Below are 13,685 nucleotides of genomic sequence, written 5' to 3' on the forward strand. Positions count from 1 at the left end.
GGAGAAATAGCTGATTACATGAAAGGGAATTAAAAGTTTATCTTTTCAATTACACCTGTGAAAAACATTAGGGTGTCCATACAATTCAATAAAAATGAGTAACAGACTCTTATAAATTTCTGTTTCTTGTAAATATATTCTCTAAATTTTGAGAGGTTTTTCAGGAAGGTATTTCACAGAGAACAAGAATCCACTCTTGCCAATGGGGATAAACAAAATGCAAATTCTCCCTTCTACATTTCTTTAATGCTGTTTTCAGGCCAGGTGATGAGGAAATCGGTTTTCAGTAAGTGGCTTATTTTGCTCCAATAAACCTACTTTGTGATACTTCATATGAGCAGCAGAGAGGAGCCTATCCTTTTTCAAAATCCAATTTTGGTTTTGGATTTCTGTCTATATTAATAATTTTTTGTATCCAAGACTTTTTCTTATTCACTTCTTACCAAGACTGTCTTTTAATATGGTTGACTCATTCCCTTTAAAATACTCTCCTTGCCTTCATCCCATCATTCAGTCTCCTGGCCACCCACACTGCCAATCAGCAGCAGTTGTGTAACATTATAGGTAATATTAACAACAGCCACCAGTGGGAGAATTGCCCTCAGCATGACACTGTGAAATGCTGCTCAGGGGGTACAAGACCTCTCCGAGAAGATAAATTAATGGATGATGAGATTAACTTGCTTCAGTAGCATGGACACAACGTGTAATAACTGTGGCTCTGCAGAAGTAGAATATGGTCCCGTTTCAAGATTTTATAGAATTACAGAACCGTTTAGGTTGGAAAAGCCCACCAAGATGGAGTCCAACCACTCCCCCAGCACTGCCAAGGCCACCACTGACCCAAGTCCCCAGGTGCCACATACACATGGCTTTTAAATCCCTCTAGGGGTGGAGACTCACCACTGCACTGAGCAGCTCTGCCGGGGCTGGTCAAGCCTTTCCATGAAGAATTTTCCCCAATATCACAATTTAAACCTCCCCATGCCCAGCCTGAGGCCGTTCCCTCTGCTCCTGTCCCTGTTCCCTGGGAGCACAGCCCGACCCCCCCGGCTGTCCCCTCCTGTCAGGAGCTGTGCAGAGCCACAAGGGCCCCCCTGAGCCTCCTTTGCTCCAGGCTCAGCCCCTGCCCAGCTCCCTCAGCCTCTCCTGGGGCTCCAGCCCCTTCCCAGCTCCGTTCCCTGCCCTGCACACGCTCCAGCCCCTCAGGGTCTCTCTTGTCCTGAGGGCCCAGAGCTGTCCCCAGCATTTGAGATGTGGATGTTTCAGTTCAGACAGATTTGAGCAGCATCTCCACAGGTGAATAACTTCTTCCATTATTTTATCCAATGTGAAGCACACTATCTTCCTCTTATAGTATGTTTCTCAAAATCATTGGGTCCTGGTTCACCCTAATTTCTATTATTTTCTTTGTCTTTCCAGTGCCAAATCACAGATATCTGCAATGAAGGAGTCTAAAGATCTATGTTTGGTTACTTTTTAAATAACTTCTTAGTACCCTTTGGTAGTAATGGATGGCTTTTTTTAAAACAACTAAAAACATACAAAAATGCCACTGGTTAGTCTGTAAATGTCCCAGTAAAATACGAAGAGGAGAAATTGGAAATGGAAGGTACAACGTGTTCCGCCAATATCTCACAGAGAAAAAGCAGCACACAGAAATTCCAATTCCAGTTAGATATTTAGTACCAAACAGCCTAAAAGGTTTGGTACATACTTTCTTCCTCGTCCATTTCCTCTACTTTATACGGCTGCATGTTTAAAAAAACAATTACTGGGATGTTTATAACATATGGTCACATACTTATGGTTTTTAAGCACTACATTTTTCAATCAAAACCTTGCGTTAGGAACACCAGAAAATTGTTTTAATGCATTGTTGAAATAGATTGCTGTTATAAAAATAAATCCTACTCTTTGGAGAGCTACTGCATTAGATTGTTCTGTTTGTCTGTGGACGTCTGACCAAGATGAACCATCCAGGTGAATAATTGGTTTCTGAGAAACCCTGAACAAACCACTCATGTGAAAGAGGCAGCAGGAAAAGCATCTAATGGCCAAATCATCAAAGAAGGGTGCTTTGGGGATCAGTACTGCTCCTTTTTTCATCCAAACACTCCAATACTTGCCATTAGTGTAAATAAAACAAATGTTGGTTTACATGGCAGTAATAAACAGTTTTATAGAGAGGCCTATGAGGGCTTTATCTTAATAATGTATCAAATTTTCTATCTACAGCTATACCTAAGACCCTTCTAAAATACCAGCGTTCCCAGGCTTCCAGTTCTTTCAAATGCAACCCAATTAGCTGTGCAGGAGAATAATCAGCATACAAAGTTCTCCTGTTTAACTTAGGGAGGTGCAAAGGAACCCCAAGATATCATCCTTTTATAAGACAAGCTCTTACAATTTCTTCAGTTTAATCATCTTTTCTTTTAAGAACACTCATTTAAGCAGTCTTTTCAAAAAACATGGGGTTTGAGCACAGATTTTGAACAAATGCCATAATTTATACCCTTTACTGCAAAATAATGACAATGTCCTAAAGCTCTACAACTATTAAAGTAGAAAAAGTAAAAAATTATTATCATATTTGGTTTATTTCAAATGTTTCTAACAAGCAAAACAAGGGGTTTTGAAATTCAGCAGGTGTTCTTCCACTTATTTGTTTTCCTTTCTCATAAACCTGAAGAATGAAAGATTTTCAATCAGATGATTATAAGATGCTACTGCCACAGTAAATGTTCTTTCACACCAAATGAATTTTCATCCCTATTTGCCAAAATAATGAGAATTTCTAAGTGAAATAAAGCTTAAAACCATCTGTGTAACACAAATACCAGACACCAATGGCACTTTTGTGGATGTCCTGGGTGATGAAAGACCAACATCCTATTGAGGAACATCATCTTGATGGTCTTCAATATATTTAATGTAAAAATCTTTCAATCACAAGCAATGTATTTGTAAAGACATAATAATGCAAAAGCCAGCTGCAAATAACTATTAGTACTTCATAGTAATACACAGAAGTTTAAAGAGACTGAACTTCACCAACATCTTTTTTCACAGGATTTTTGGATAGTTCTTCTGTTTAAGGATAATTTATGCAGCATTTTCTTATGAAAGTTTCAATTCATTTAAAGGAAAGAACTGATTAAGAATTCAGACAGAACTGCAGAATTCAGCTATTACTCAATAGAAAAGCTTGCTTTAGATTTGGGTTAGGTTAGTTATTTCAGTCTATTCTGAAATAGCTATTTTTTGGTGATATAAAAATAGGGGGATTAGGTAGGAGTAATATTCTATAAAATATAATTCATGTGAAGGAGGGTATGACTAATATTTAGAAAAAGTATTTTTAGGCCCTCTGCTCAATACTGGAGACAGGCAAACCCAAGAATAACCTGATATTGAAAACGTTACTTCATCAGCCATCAAGTCAGAGTAATCAAAAGGAAGGTGTTATACTGCAAAACAAGGTGACTCTCCTATTAAGTGCAACTTGAACAGCTAGAAGCCACATACTATTCAAAACCCACCCAGTACTATATTGCTTTACCATATGCTTTCATTAAACAACACCCTAATAAAAATTCTCTTGTATAATCACATTTTAAGTTTATTCCTCTAGACAACACGAGAAACTAAAAATTCACACACAAAAATGAAGTTTTTTAGACTACTAATGATGCATGACTAAGCTATTAAAAAAAAATCTTACTGGGTTTCCTGATGCCATTTTGAAATGGAAGAAAATAGAGACAATAAAAACACTGAAGAGACCTAGGCAGTGCTTTGGGTGGTAAGTAGGTGGTTTCTGAATTTTAAAGAAAGATTATGACAAAAAACAAACAAACAAAAAAAAACAAACAAAAAAAACCCCAAGAACTACCTTAGTTTTTTTTCCTCACTCCAGTATTTGACAAATATGGACATATCTCAGTTAGCAATCTTGATTTAATTTGGCAAAAGTTTCCCATTCTGCCAGCAGTGTATCCATTCTACATATTTTGTGAGTTCTTAGCAGTTACCACCAAGCAGTACTTTACAGACTACCAGCTGAACAATGTTAATTGCATCACACTAACTCTATTACAGCCGACCAGTTTATTTGGAAGTAGGTTTAATTTCATTTCTGCATCATTTCTGGAGTCATCAGATAATTGTGGGGAAGACTTCCCATTTCTTTGTGATAGCACACGTTCATAGGAGAACACTTCTATGTGATGGCAGAGCTCTGCCTTAAACTGCTCTTTAGATAATTAAAAAAATCAGACAGAGCTGCAGCATACCTCATGTAATGTTAGATATGCAAGCACAGAACATATTATAGGACCTGATGAACCTAGAGGTCTTTTCCACTCCAAATGGCTCTATGATTCATAGAATCATATAATCCTAGAATCATTTGGGCTGGAAAGGCTTACAGATCATCTCCTTCTAATCCCCTAAACATCACAACATTTATTTAAAGGTCAAATTATTCACATCATTAACGAATAAAATACTTGTTTTTTTCATACTGGATTAAAAATTAACTTCTCTGCATGTAACTGAATCTAGAACATTAATAGATTCTAGATCTGTTCCATTATGTTTAAAAGACAGCAAATACTGCAGTTCATGCACCTGATTTTACCTACTCTTTAGCAATTTCAAGTTTCTAAGATAAATATGGAGCTCTTAATTATAACAGGCATTTTTTCCTAGGAAGTAAATTATGCAGGGGAACCTTTTTACATCTCTTGATGTACAGGGGGGAGACTGGGCTGGTTCTCCCTTGGGGAAACTCAAACGAAGGACTATTTATGAAGTACTTGGAGGTTTGAATATAATCAAATGTAATAACAAGATATAAGCTCCCACCCCCCGAAATTTCTTTTTCGTTGAAACCACTTTTGTAATACTGCTTTTTAATAACCCCCATAATGGCCGAATTAGAGGGACCCCAACTGAAGTCATTCATCCCACATAAAACAAACATTGCTTTTTCTTCTTAGCTTTGTTTTACAAGCTACATTACTTCCAGATGACGCTCGAGGGGCCTAGGAGTTTCAAGAGTTAGATGGTTAAACAGACAGCTGCTTTCTATTTACCATATAAATCAGGGAAAAATCAAAGAAGAATCTAAATATTGGAATTCATTTAGCCCATTATGGAGCACAAACTGAGGGGGAAAAGAAAATAATACAGAAATCTCATCATCCAGATGCGAAGTTTAATTCTGGTTATCAAGATGAGAGAAAAACTCATCAACATTTGCAGAATTCCAGCCCTCCATGAAAGCCAGCTTTGCAGACTGGGTAAATTTACTGGATTGGGAAGGAGTCATGAAAAGTCAGCTCTGATTGGGAAGTCTCCAGCACTACCAGGCTTTGCTACTGCAGACTTTATATATATAACTACACATCAAAACATATATTTTTATACATATACATGCACACACAAAGCTCACTACATTTGTGTTTTTTACATTTTTCCCTTTGAGTTGCCAACATGCTTTCATTCTATGCTAAATAACCCAAATTCCAACAGATTTTGGACAGAGGATTAAAGAATGGCTCTCCATATATTGGTTAATGTATCTATTAATATGAAAAGTTTGATATTATTCTACAAGGTTTTTATCCCAAATTTCATCCACCACTGATGTGCTGTTTAAATTATAATGCTGTGTACTAAATAATTGAATATATTGCCACTAAGTGGGATTATTTTTAGAATTTTTCCTAACACATTTAAGCTTCATCTGGCTAGAACAAATTTTTTTAAACCCAAAATTCAGGAGGTAAAACTCAAGTGATGTCGTCTGCCAAACTACTTGAATCTAATACTATATCTACATTTAATTTTTTATTTCCTCAATTTTTGCATTAAGGAAACTATTTTTTCTCACATCAGCAAGAAAATGACATGAACTTGCCAAAAATCAAAATTTACTCTCTTCTCCATAGAAAGAGTTAAGGAGGAACTCTTGTTACCAGCTGTAGTTTAAAAAGCAGTGAAAGCACTCAAAAATCATAAAGAATACTATGAAATCCTTGAAAAGAAATTTTTGGTGTAGATGGTAGCTCCAACAACACATCTGACGTGTTACTTCCCAAGAGAAGTTAGCATGTCTCTAGTTATGCTGTTAAGTACCTCTGATTTGATAAATTACATTAGGCTGTAATCAAATTACTAAGAAAATCATTGATATGTTTACTTAAGTAATGTGTCTTGATTTGAACTGAAAGAAGCAAAATTCTCAATTATTGTATTACCAGTTTTCTTGTTTGCTAAAAACATTGGAAAACATGCTTTCATTGAATGCAAGAAAGTAAGAAAGATAAACTTAAGTGGACTCTTCCCATTTCCAATTGGATTATATGTAGTATTTCAAAACAGGTCAATGCTGCTACAAAAACAATGAATAATAGTCTAACAAAGGATTGTATCCAACAATGAATAATAGTCTGAACAAAGAATTGTGTCTTTGAGGCAATAACGACAGGGGTTGGTTGTCTCTGTCCTGCTGCCTTCTCCATCCTGCTCCTGAATCCACCACACTGACAAGAGTTTATCAGGAAAGGACCAGGATACTGGTCCAGCCTCAATAAATGAAACAAGTTGCTCTTTTCTTTTTTAAAAACCAGAAAAACCCCAGCAAGAACAATATCAAGGCCAATGGGGTCAGTTCCTTACTCCAGTTCCCAGCTCCACTGTTACACCACAGCCTGATGGCAGACTGCAGCAGATAACTCACAAAAAGAACATTAATAAACATGTAAAGGTAGAATTCAGTATATTCCTACCACCATCAGTGAGTATAAGCTTAGGGACTGTGTATTGGGCAAAAAACTTACTGGAATATACAGAGTACTATGGTTCAAACACACAGAATTTAAGACAGCATCTTAAACAGCACCTAGAATAATTTTATGTGATTTAACCCTTGGATTCGGGTTCCATGCAAATTCCCATTTGGATTACAGAGCACAGTAAGAAAATGAATAATTTCTAAATTAAAGTGAATGAAAAAATGGTGGAAAAGGCATTTTTAAAATACATATTTGGTCTGAACAGAACCTGGCAAGAGAGCTGCTTATTAGGCAAACCTCCACCTCTCAACAAACAAACCTGCGCAGAGCACGCAACATTGGAATCACCCTTTTCCTTAGCTCCACACTGGGATACAGAGGTAAAACGTGCTCCAGGACTTCTGACATTTCAGTCCCCTCCACTCCTGCACCCCTCCTTGTTCTTACACACAATATAAACACAGGCTTTCAGAAGCAGAATATGCTGAAGTGATGAAATCTGGCCTCAACTTTTTTAGTCAACTGCCTGTGTTTCAGGCTGAGCTGTAACATGAGCAATTTGGAGAGGAAAAAGAAAGGACCAGAAAGCCATGCCTTAACAGTTTACCTTATTGTTTCAAAATACAGGCCACAAACTTAATTTACTCTCCCCTACACCAATCTTTCCAAGGGCTCTCTTTTCCCCTTCCATCCCTACATCATACTAACAGTAAAAAGAAAAAAAAAATCAGTGGAGTATCTAAGCCTCTTGGCTGTACTCCAGGGAGCTTTCCCAGCTCTATCAGCTGCATTGTTCAGCTGTTTCTGAACGTAAGGGGACAACTTCATACAGAAAGCTTTTCCCCCTGGGCCTTTCCTTAACTGCAGTATTGTTTACATCCAGCAAGTTAAAAAGTTCAAAACCTATAAAATATTTTTCAAGCATTATTTTTTTTTTCAAGCAAGTATTCTTACACATCTTAAAATATACATCTTCATATGTATGTTACCACATGCCTGTGTGTGCCTATGTGTTTTGCAGAAATGTGTATCATGCTGTTTCCTTATTTAAATCATTAAACTATTATATCAAATTATCTTTTTAGGTATTTTTATATTTAATGCTAGAGTAGTAGAATATGCAAAGTCACGGGCAGGCATATTCTGGACCATGCATTAGTCCTGAAAATAAAACAGTTGATACATTTTCATCCTCAAAAATCCCAAGCAAATGATAAATCAACTTTTCTTTCCTGCACACAGTACTGCAGTGAGGGTTCAAATGAGTACAGACCAAAGATACTTCAGCAGCACAAAGATATTATTCAAGTCCTCTCAAGACGTCTCCTTCTTCCACCCAAAGCAGAAATTTCCCAACAAGCCGTGCAATTAAATACAAAATTGTTGCCTACTTGTGGGCATTGGCTCAGCAAACTGAAGGGAACTCAAAGTATCCATGTATTCAGAACATACTAATTTACCCCATGACTCCAGTACTCCCTCAGAAGCTCACTGGGAATTGTTTTCAATCATTTTTAGGCATTTTAAGATTCTGTGGATGCTAAAGCCCGCTTCTTAATAAGGCCGTTTTCAATGGTGTGATTTAAATATTCTGAATTACAAATGGTTTGAAAAGCATGAGTTGACAGTAAGTCTCTTCCCTCTGCATAGCTGTGGTTTTGTTCTGCCATTTCTAAGTGTAATTCTTGTTTTTTAGAGACGTTTCAGACATGACATCATTCATACAGGTTCCTGTATTTTGATGTTGGTGGTTGCTCAGCTGCCACACTCTGAGGATTCTTTGCAGATTTAGGGATGTATGACTTGAATTCCAAAGCACCCATTACAACATTCATTTTGATACTCACATAATCAGGAAGTGGAGAGTCGTTTGAACCCAAGGAACCTCTCAAGGACTGCGTGGCTTGCTCCAGCACTTTGTTGTGTTTTTTAGACAACAGAGAAAATAGACTGGGGGAAAAAGAAATTAAAATAACTTCACGAGAGTGTTCTGAAATAGTTAAGACTGTTCAGAAAGGAAAGGTGTCTTATTATATACACAAAATTTTTAGAATGTAATGCACAGTTGTATTATTTATTTATTTATTTAGCAGCTGGGTAAGTAACAGCAGAGTTTGAATCAGAAACATTCTTTACAATATATGCTCTGAAGAACATTTTCCGTTCATTATTAAATTCTTAAAAGTCAAACTGTCACAGAAGGAATGGCATACATGCAATTTTAGTTCATAAATAGTTTGTGTTCACTAGAATGCAATTTTTAAGTGCAGCACCTCATGCAAAACATTGTAATATATACTTAAGTATCTCATATATTATCCATTTTAATAACCAATTGCTTAGACAGAAGAAATCTGAGTATATGATAAAAGCTTTGTGTATTTTGAGGCTGAGTTATTGCATTTTAGTAGTACATATTATTTTCAAATTTACTTTAGCCTAAGTCAATTGAAAAAGGATTACCTTAGCTTTATAATCTGTTAAATCAGAGGTCCCTACACATACAGAGAAATAAACATATTTTTCTTGCATTCTGGAAAAAAGCAGGGCAATGACACTCACAGAGGATGGTGTAACCTGATTTACAAGGAGAATTGTGGAAGTAGCAGCAGTGGGCAAAGACCATCAGGTAATGCTCAGCAGCAGCAAGGAGTCAGATACTCCTCTAAAGCCCTGGACAGCTCAATCATGGCTATCAATTAATAGATGAACACATCCCCATATTGGAAGAGCTTCTCAGACCATTGAGTCCAACATCCCCCATGCACTGCCAAGGCCACCACTGACCCATGTCCCCAAGTGCCACATCCACTTTTAAATAGTGGCTTTTAAATCCCTCCAGATATGGGGACTCCACCAGTGCTCTGGGCAGCCTGTGAAACAACAACCCCTTCCGTGGACAATTTTTCCCTAACATCCATTCTAAACCTACTCTGGTGCAACCTGAGGCCATTTGCTCTTGTTAGGTGTCAGATGTTTTTAGGCTTTCTGCATTTAAAAACATCATTTGGACTTCTTTACTTCTTTTTGGAGCATTACAGGACTCCTATCAGGTTTTCCAAGGATGACTGTGTGTGTTTTAGAGGGTGGAATGGCTAGCTTGTCATGAGCTCTTGTCATCCCATTGCTAAAGAGCCTCAGGAAAAGGCTTTTCCAACACTTCTCACAGCCACCAGGAATTAGTTACACTAACTCACAGCTATTAGTCAATACCATTAGAACATTCCATGCTAAAAGGGGAAGAAGCAACACAGAAATTAAGATATATTGGTAGCTTTCCACCTTTTTCCCTCTCTCATATTCTATTATTGCACTCACAGACAAATTTTTTTTCAGATCAATAACTGGATCTGCAAACTGGTCCTTGGTAGCAAACAGTAACAAACTACTTCTGCAACCATGGGTATCTTTGAAGACTCAGATTTCAGAGATACTGTCATCAGCACCATCTAGTGCTGTGGAGACAAAATAATCAGTTAAAACCAAGCTGGAGATGCTTATGGTGGGATGCAGCAAAATCAGGTAAAATCTGGTGTCTGCTCCAGAAGATAATTTCACAAAGAGGAAGAATTTGGAATAAAGCAGATTTCCAGCTAGTAGATTCTTCTCCAAAACACATAAACCATTTTGGCTTTAAAGGAATTTTAAATATAAACAAGGAAAAGGGATCAAGATTTTGAAAGTGCATGTGTCCAATGCATATGAAGAGGAAAATGAACATACAGTGGTACTCTGCATGGAACCAGAATATCAAAAAGTAAATTTATTTATTCCAAAAGAAATGTAGAGTGCTGGGAAAAAGCAGAAAGGAAAATAATGGACAAATTATTTCCTTATATATTCCTTAAAGGCGTTTTTTTTTAATAATTATGTGTATTATAAGTAGAGTTTATGGCATAAGAAAGATCTTGGTGGCTGATTTCTAGTTAAAGAGCAGCAGTGCAGAGGCTTTTGTTGTCTTTCCCCTTGCAAAGTTCTGCTTCCCAGCCACAAACTCATGTCCTTCACACCATGCTGGAACAATTTTTTGTGGGACCAGTGCCCATAACACAGATATCCAGGTTAGAAAAACTCAATAAAAATCTCTCCTCCATCCATTGGTAATCCTTCTTTAAGGACCATCCCTTAGGTAAGCACAAGGGCAGGGATATATGGCAGGATTTTTCATACTAAATTCTTCATAATAAAAATGCATAGAACTGCAAACTCAAACACCCCCACAAAAACACTACAGCAAAACACAGAAAAAAAAAAAAGAAAGAAATCAAGGCCAGATATTGTGATATTGTGATTAGGAATGGATTTGGAGCTTCCTAGGAAATACTGTTGCCCCCTAAATTGGTGCAAAACTTCAATTCCAAGTCATTCACTTATTATTGTGCCTCTGTCTCTAGCTCTGAAAACCACCTTGATAAATATCAGACTAATTTTTAAAGTCTCAGCACGGGGTTAGTTACAACCCTCAAAAGGCATTTCTACGAAGTTTAACTCATAAATACCTTTCATCACCAACAAATGCTGCATTCTAGAAGAGTTGCTTTATTTTGCAGCAGCCATGTCTCCAGTGTTTGTAAGGTTTTAAGCTTGATTTTGATTTTCAAGGCATGAATAATGCCATTTTAAAAAAGCAAAAATCCTTTACAACAAGGTTGTTCCCCTCCTCACAACAAGGTACAAGGTCCAGAAGTGGAAGCTGTGACTGTCTCCCAAATTTCCCTCACGTGTCTTCATCACATATCTATTTTTGCCCAACTAAAAGCCAAGTTGAGATCAAAAAGAAAAATATGTGTACTGTGTGGTCACTAAGGGCAGTGTGCACAGGCTGACAAGAATATGGATTTTTCTACCAGAATATTTGTCCTCTTTCATCCACTCTTCTCCACCAATTGTCAGGCAGGCTATGGAGCCTGACAGCCCTTCAATCTCACCCATTATGGACTTTTCATAACAATAAAGAGCTATGTCCAGAACAATTAAATCATCTTGGTACCCCTCATCTCAACTCCTCTCTCCCTCACAGAAGCACATCCAGGCCAATGCATAGTGAGCAAAACAGCAAGTTGGAATAAGAGCAAGATGAGGTAACAGCTGGCATCTGTTAGGAAGATTAGGACACATCAGCTGGCATTATCAGGAGAAATTCCTGGCTGTGAGGGTGGTGAGTCCTTGACACGGGGTGCCCAGAGAAGCTGTGTGCAGCTGGGAGTCTCCAGGTCCCTGGCAGTGTCCAAGGCCTGGCTGGACAGGGCTTGGGGCAGCCTGGTCTAGTGGAAAGTGCCCCTGACCACACACAGTGTGATCTTTAAGGTCTTTGCAACCCACACCATTCTAGGATAATGTGATCTGTTACAGACCATCAAATCGCAGCAGCGATGAGCTCAGCCAACAAGGAAGACTAAAGGCTGAACAAAGTCTCAAGGTCCCGTGGTTGTTTGTTTTTAAGGAATTAAAAACAACATTGATTTCTTACCTCCCTTTGCACAGCAGGTTTTAATTTAACTCAGGGCTGAACTTCAATAAATAAAAGAAATTAATACAGACTAAATAGTAATGGTTGCTAATACCAGTGAATTGATTAAGTGCTATTTGCACACACAATAAAATGCAAACCAGTAATATATGAACTTAACACTTTCAAAAAGTCAACTCCACAAAGCGTATAGATCCTAAAAGGAAAAAAAAAAAAGCCGATATGGAAACTCATTTAACAACTGCCTCAAAAAGTCTAATTTACATCAGTTTGAAAAAGCTCATCAAGTACACTTTTCACATGAAAAAGCCCCAATGTATAAAATGCAGCTTTTATAACTAAATTTGGAAAAAAATATGTGAGAACTAAAATTAAAAGTTGAAAGGAAATCTGAAGTTAGAATTTGCCAAAATGTTTTCTGAAAGCTTTGAACAATGAGAAGGAAAGGTAGCAGTGTACTTTATTTTAAGGAAGTGAATAGGATGCTCCAGAACAACAACATGCCAGTTTGAGCATAATACTGGAACAGTGATTGTCAAACTCATTCTAAGGAGGATATCACCAACACTAAAAAACACACCTTGTCAATGGTCTTTCAAGGAGACTGTAAGAAAAATAAAGCACAGTACCTGTGTTGTAACAGGCTTCTACAAATCATTTATATGACTTTGCTCCACGTAAGATTTTTTTTAATTAATACAGTTGAATAATAAAAAGTAACATGGGATGCATTATATGAATTGAGACATCCCAACAGTCTGAAAAATATTCTTAATAGGTCCAAACAGGAATATATTCTTAGGCCATCTAAATAACAAAAGCTAATAAACACTTGATCAAGCCATCAAAATACTTTCAATATACAGAGAGAATATATAAAGTGACTTATATTGATATACATGAAGGGTAAAGAAATGTCAATGGCCTGAAGTTGTGCCAGGGAGGGTTAGGTTGGATATCAGGGAAAGGCTCTTCCCCAGAGGGTGCTGGCACTGCCCAGGCTCCCCAGGGAATGGGCACGGCCCCGAGGCTGCCAGAGCTCCAGGAGCCTTTGGGCAGCACTGCCAGGGATGCTCAGGGTGGGATTGCTGGGGGTCTGTGCAGGGCAGGAGCTGGACTGGGTGATCCTGAGGGGTCCCCTCCAGCTCAGGATATTCTGTGATTCTATTAAATACTACAATTAAACTTTGCAAATGGCACAGTCATTACAGGAGTAATAAGTAAAGAGAAAAGGCATTTTAATTAAATTTTTCTTTACCTTTTGAGAAGTTGGACACAAAATAAACTTGCTGAGACTTAATGCAGCAGCAAGCAATCCCAGCTGCTCCCTAAGTATGAAAGATTTCACCCTGGGAGCAGCAGCTAAGGATGACCAAAGAAAAAACAGCTGCCTATAACGCAACAAAGCTGCT

At 37.7% G+C, this 13,685-nt stretch overlaps 1 protein-coding gene across 11 annotated transcripts in view; it reads right to left on the minus strand.

Annotated features, from left to right (window-relative positions):
* The window catches only part of DYM (dymeclin), a 211,214-nt gene that overhangs the window by 57,824 nt on the left and 139,705 nt on the right, over nt 1-13,685 (minus strand). For all 11 annotated transcript variants that reach the window (XM_071425865.1, XM_071425864.1, XM_071425859.1 and 8 more), the window contains one exon: nt 8,651-8,753. In XM_071425865.1, coding sequence (XP_071281966.1) covers nt 8,651-8,753 — 103 coding nt within the window. The remainder of the gene's footprint in view (nt 1-8,650; nt 8,754-13,685) is intronic.

This window comes from Agelaius tricolor, unplaced genomic scaffold, assembly GCF_023055355.1.
Source record: "Agelaius tricolor isolate 1412-34295 unplaced genomic scaffold, bAgeTri1.0.p SCAF_4, whole genome shotgun sequence".
NCBI classification, from domain to species: Eukaryota; Metazoa; Chordata; class Aves; order Passeriformes; family Icteridae; genus Agelaius; species Agelaius tricolor.